This window comes from Monoraphidium neglectum, assembly GCF_000611645.1.
Source record: "Monoraphidium neglectum strain SAG 48.87 unplaced genomic scaffold scaffold03617, whole genome shotgun sequence".
Classification (NCBI taxonomy): Eukaryota; Viridiplantae; Chlorophyta; class Chlorophyceae; order Sphaeropleales; family Selenastraceae; genus Monoraphidium; species Monoraphidium neglectum.
Window position 1 is genome coordinate 1 of NW_014010012.1, and position 5977 is coordinate 5977.

The 5977-nt window shown below is 64.2% G+C and overlaps 1 protein-coding gene across 1 annotated transcript; it reads right to left on the minus strand.

The window, feature by feature from the left end:
* Positions 1–2282: 2282 nt before the first annotated feature.
* MNEG_13088 (hypothetical protein) lies at positions 2283–5600 on the minus strand (the record flags this gene model as incomplete). Its single annotated transcript, XM_014038440.1, has 5 exons — positions 2283–2943; positions 3180–3813; positions 4035–4293; positions 4593–5169; positions 5461–5600. The coding sequence occupies 5 exons, from the start codon at positions 5598–5600 to the stop codon at positions 2283–2285; spliced, it is 2271 nt and encodes a 756-aa protein (XP_013893894.1).
* Between the last annotated feature and the right edge of the window lie 377 nt (positions 5601–5977).

A 5977-nucleotide genomic window follows, 5' to 3' on the forward strand; every position in this document is an offset into this window, starting at 1 on the left:
CCCCTACCAGCGGACCCCCCTCCGTAACCGGCGCAACGGCGGGTTGTGAGGCCGGTTAGGGGCCGCGGCTGGAACCCCCGGGGTTCGCAACCGTTAGCGACCGTTTGTGCGGCGCATGCTTTGCGCGCACATTGTCAACTGCTACCAACTTTGAGTTGCCTGGCACCGGGCTGGGCGGTCACTGTGTCACCCCAGCGCGGCACTCCCGCAGTGACGCACAGTCATACTCGAGCCATGGCGCAAGGGGTTGTTGGGCCTGGTGAACAGCCAGGCACTATTTCTGCTATGTCAGACGGATGGCACGTGTCTTGGCCGGCCCGCTTGGCCCGCGAGGAACGCGAGCAACGGGCGCTAGCTCAGGCTGAGGGCGTGGACGAGTGCGAGGGCACTCCAATCGCAAAATGGGGTGGGCACGGACCAAGCACTGCCGGGCATGACCCTGCGTCGTCGCCCGGGAGCAGCGGACAGCACAGCGTGCATAGGGCAGCGCGCTGGCGCAGCACCAGCCAGCAAAGCGTGGTGACAGGCAGGCTGGCTGTGTGCTCTGCGGCATTGTTTGCGGAGAGCGTCACCCAGGCGACCCCGCCGCGCCAGCCGCGGTCGCCGTCGGCATACGCGGCTGGTGCTGGGCCTGACGAGGACAACGAGGTGCGTGGCGTGCGGCCAGATCGAAGTTGGGCGCAGACGGGATGGGGGGACGAGCGTGCTCATGACAGACGCACTGTGTGCCACCTGACCCAAGGGGGCTTGGTGTTGCGGCTGGGCCGTCATCGCTGTTGCCCGGCGGCCCTATCGACGGCACGGAGGTTTGCCTTCCTGAGAGTGCTACTGCCCGCCTCCTCTGCCGCCGCTGCGGCACGGACGCTCCCTTGATGGCCCTCCGCACGCTCACCCGCCGGCATGGGCACGCCATCATTGCAGACCGCTGGCTGTGACTTGGATGTGGTGCCAGAAACGCCGAGCAGCGGTGGCTGCGGCGTGAATGTGGCTGATTGGGCCCGAGCTGGCGGCAGCCAGGCAACCGCATCACGTGATGTGGTGCAGCCGCATCAGCCACGCATGATGCCTCCCAGAGGTGGGCTGTCGCTCCCATTGCGGCGGCTGCATCCTTGTATCATATCTTGTTGGGGGGCCCGTATGAAGGCAGATTTTTGTGCTTGGGCGGCGGATGCGTTGCAGGCTTGGCGGGTCGCCCGGCCTCCTGCGCCATGCATCGCTCGCGACACCGACGTCTGGGCGTACACACCCACGTGACTGGGCATGCACTCATCTGCAGGCGGGCAGTATGACATTGCGACCCCCCTCCCCCCTCCCCCAACGCCGTATTCAACACAGCACAGGCCAGGATGGCAGGGAGGACTCTGGGCTGGCGACTGGCGCAACAGCGTGCGCACCAGCGGCCATGGATGCAGCGCAGCACCCCGCACCCCGGTGTGGGCGCTTGTCGTATTTGCGGCGCATGCTCGCCTGGCACGAGGCGACGGACATTGTGGCGGGCCTGCACCCCACGTGGGCAGCACTGGATCAGCGGGAGAGGCAGCAGGCGGTGTCGGAATTCTGGAATTCTGATAAGGGCGCCGAGCTGCGCGCACGCCACCTCCGCCCCTCAAACTGTGGCGTTGACCGGTCGTGAGTTTGACAGCTGCGTGTTGGTCTGGTCATCTTGCAGGCGCTGTTGCATGCTTGTTCACTGGGTGGCGCGCTGCAGCCAACGGCCGCGCGCATTCCCTGGTCGGCTGCGTATGCGAGCGTGTGCAGCTGCGTCGACCCCCCTCGGATGGCAATTTGTGCGGCTGGGGCATGGATGTATTCACAGTCTGTACGTCTGCAAGGCGATGCTGCTCATGCACAAATAGAGCATTGATTATATGTTACTTTCATGTAGGCGGGCTGGTGGCACCAGCCAAGGTGCTGTTTGAGAACAGAATCAGCAAGGCTGGTGCAAACAGCTGAGGGCGGGGGGGCGGCAAAGAGCAGCAAATCGAGCAGCAATTCTGTGCAATGGTGCGCAAATGTGGCAGGGGCGGGGTGTAGCAGTTAAATATGCTGGCTCTCCCAGAGGCCCGTCGGGGCGCAAGTGGGCGGCCAGGAATGCACAACAAAACGGGGGCTCATTGCCGGCGTGCATGGGAGGCGAGCAGGTTGCCGGAGTGGCACGAGCAATACAGCTAGCAACAGGGCTGTGTGGTTTGGGGGCAACAGGGCTGCGGTGCGTGTGCGGCGTGTGCCATCAAGCGAGGGTCGGTGCGGGCCCGGCGAAAAGGGTGTTCAGCTTTTTGGAGCTACAGCCCGGGGGGCCCGTGCCATCCCGCCTGCTCCATAAAATAGAAGTCACGGCTGGGGTCCAGGACCACCCGCGAGGTGACGTGCCGGCGGGGGTGCGGCAGCACCATGATGTGCATGGGGATCACGCGCGCGGCAGGAAAGTATGTGGAAGGGGGCAGGCCGGCGCCCGTGCAGTCAGACTGGTCGATGCGCGGGGCGTGCAGCTCGCGGTCGTACCCAGCACCCCCACGGCGTGCAGCCACCCACTTCACATTGAGCCAAATCGCGCGCTCCTCTGCACCGTGCAGTGCGAAAGTCGTATGCTCGATAATGCTCTGAATCTCGCCAAACACCATGCGTGCGCGCTCGGAGCCGGCGCCAGCCTCCTGATCGCCGTCCTCGCGTGGCAGCACTACCCAGGAGCAGCGGCCGTGCCCGCGCGCAGCAGCTGCCTTTGACCAAAATGTGACGTGGCCAATGGTCACGCTTTCGAACGTGCGGCAATCGTGCGGCATGGACACCAGCTCAGCGTCCTCGCTGCTGCAGAGCCGCTGCTCTGTGCGCGTGTGGACCCAGGCCTTCCACCGGGTGGCAGCCACCACAAACGCAGCTGGGGGGATTCTGACGTTCCGCCGCGACCCTCCCAGCTTCTTGAAGGTCTTCTTGTCGTTTGCCTTGCTGCAAGATGGAGAAAGACAGGCGCGCAGATGGTGGCAGCTTCAGCCGGCAGCACTTGTGTGTATAAAAAAGCGATTCAAGCAGATACAGTCGGCGCGTGACCGCGGGAAGCCGTATCAATCCTAATCCTAATTTCCACCCACCGATCACACACTTTTAGCAAAGCGCCAGAGCCCGCACCGTCAACGGCAAAGCGCCTCCCGTGCACCCCAAGCACTCGCGCATATTTTGCTCACCACCAGTCCCAGAACTCCGGCATAAACAGCTCCCACAGCTGCCCGTAGCGCTCCACGCCATACCAGGTCAGCGCGTTGTGGATGTCAAACTGCTGTGGCCAGCTGAGGACACCAGCGCGCGCTCCCATGCCGGGTGTCACGTCACGATCAACCAGCGTGGCGGTGCGGCCGGGCAGCCGCAGGGGCTTCGGCGGCTTCGAAGTGAGGCGCACTGGGCGGGCACCGCGTCGCGCGTGGCCGGTGGCGTCGGGGTCAATGACATGCAGGTAGTTGACCGACTCAAGATCGGTGACCTTGTGCAGAATGTCTTGCTCTGGATGAGCCTGGTTGCCAATCATGCGCACCAGCGTGCCCCACAAGCTCTCGGCTTTCCAGAGGGCAGTGGTGACCATGGTGCCAGCAGTGATGATCTGCTGGGGGGCGTGAGCCAGAAGGTGAAGCTTCATGTCGAGTTCTGAGGCCGGAAAGTTCTTCTCCACCCGGCACAAGGCCTCCAGCACGCGGCGCGTCGTGGTGGCCAGCTGCTTGCGCGTGAAATCCTTGGCGGTCACCAGCCCGCAGGCGATGAGCAGGCCGATGGCAGCATCGCGGCACGGGGCTGACATGTCAAAGGCGTGCGCCAGCAGGTACACACCTACAAGTGACGGTGTGTGGTGGTGCGGTTTTTCGGGCTGCAAACGGGCGGTGGCTGCACCGCGATCGGGGTAGCAGCTCGAGTCTGCACGCGTGCAGCGGTGAGGCCGGCTGCTTATCCATGCGAGGCCTGGGCGCTTGACGCAGCATGGATGCCCAAGACATGCAACAGTCACCCCTGGGCGCTTTGGAGACAGAACGGCGCTCAAGAGCCGTTCTCACCCAGTGGCCCAGCCAGACGATGAAAGTCTGCCATGTTCTTCTTGCGGTTGATGCGCAGCAAGTGGCGAAAGCGCTGGCCGCCCTTGCCGGTCGGCAGAGCGTGTGCCAGCTGTGCCAGTACGCGCTCCATCCTCTTGATGTCGTCGGTGCTGAGCTGGAAATCCAGGCCGTTGCCGCTGTTGAATGTGCGGCCGTTGACGTGCTGCTCATAGTCCTCCACAAGAGCCCAACGCAGCCCCAAGAGGCTCTTGATGAGGTCCTACTCACAGTTTGGGGGCGAGCCAGCAGGCGTTGTGAGTGCAGGAAGCAGCACAGGGCAGCGCGCGCTAGCTGTGCTGCCAGGAGGTCTGGAGGTAGGGCTGCGGCATGCAGATGCACCGCAGGATAAGCTCAATGGTACACGTGCGCCCAAGGGCCGCGCCAAGGCCAGCGCGCGCGGCCCCGGCCCCCCCTCCGCTGCACACCTCCAATGGGAGCCTGCCGCGTGCATGCTCTTGAGCACTGCTGTGCCGGCGTTTTTGAAAACCCGCACGCTGCCCAGCTGTTGCCCCGCCTCACCTTGATGATCCCAGATATCATATGCATCGAGTCTATGGCGACGCTGTTGTTGGGGTCGGGCAGCAAGGCCTGCAAAGCGCAAGGGTGTGCACCAGCTGAGTCATCCGCCAGCCCCTCCGCGCTGCTGTCACTGCTGGCCGCCGTGCTGCCGCTGCCCGTGTCGGTGTCTGTATTCTCATCAATGGCGTCGGGCTCGCCCTCGTCGCTGGCGTCCTCGCTGCTGCAGCTGCTGTCGCTGCCGAATGCTTCAGCCCAGAGGTCGGCGGGCAGGCCCAAAGGTGGTGCGTCCATGTCGCCCTGGGTGAGGTTGCCATCAAGAGGCTCTCGGGCGCCGCGCACGCGCTCCTCGGCGGTACGCATGCGGGGCGGCAGATCGCTGGGTGAGGGTTCGTCATCTGGGCTGCGCTTGACAGCTGAGCACGTCTGCGCCCGCAGGCGGTGGTGGAGAGGCAGCAGCTTCCAGAACTGGGCATAGAGGCGCTTGCGGTTTGGGCTGGCAGAGAAGCCGGCCACCCAGCACAGCGGGCAAGCGTGAGTGGATGGCACCGGGGCCAAATTCAGCAGCTTCTCGACGGCTCTGCAATGAAAGGACGCGGGGGAACGGTTGTAAACTGATTGGATTGTCAAGTTGTTGCAGCCGCACGGCGTGAACGGCCACACGCCGCAGACAGCACCAGCTTGCTGATGTCCGTCTCGGCCCGAGGCTCTCAACTTGAAGCGGGCGCGCATGCGGGCAGACGGCAGCACAGCTGCGGCGCCGGCGGTTTGCTTGTGCCGGCCGGCCGCGGTCCCATGTAATTGCAGCTGATTAATGCTGCCCCCGGACGAGCAATCACACATCCTACGCCTCAATCAGCGCGGCCCACACCTGCTGTCGGCCGACGCCAGGGTCAGCCTGGCGTGGCAGGTGAAAGTCTCGTCCGCGTGACTGTCGTACACCTCGACCCCGACCTCCATCGCCGCCTTCAGCTCACTCACGACGAGGCGCTTAACGCCCTCCAAGGTCATAGGGTTCTCTCGGCTGCCCGGGGTGATTGTGATCAGGAAGCAGGCGCCAAGCTCGTACCGCAGGTGCAGGGGGAGGTTCAGGCACACCACATGTTGGACAGCCGCACGCGGGCCAGGGCAGGTCAGTATGAAAAGAGCAGTGAACTTGTTGCAAGCGGCGACGCAGGGCAGCACATGTGCGTGCGTGCACACATGATGCCGGGGCGCGCAGGCGCTCATGTGATCACCAGCGCGCAGGCATGCCCACGACGCGCCGCCGTGCCCACACACACACACACGTGTGTGTGTGTGTGTGTGTGTGCGTGTGTGTGTGTGTGTGTGTGTGTGTGTGTGTGTGTGCGTGTGTGTGTGTGTGTGTGTGTGTGCGTGTGTGTGTG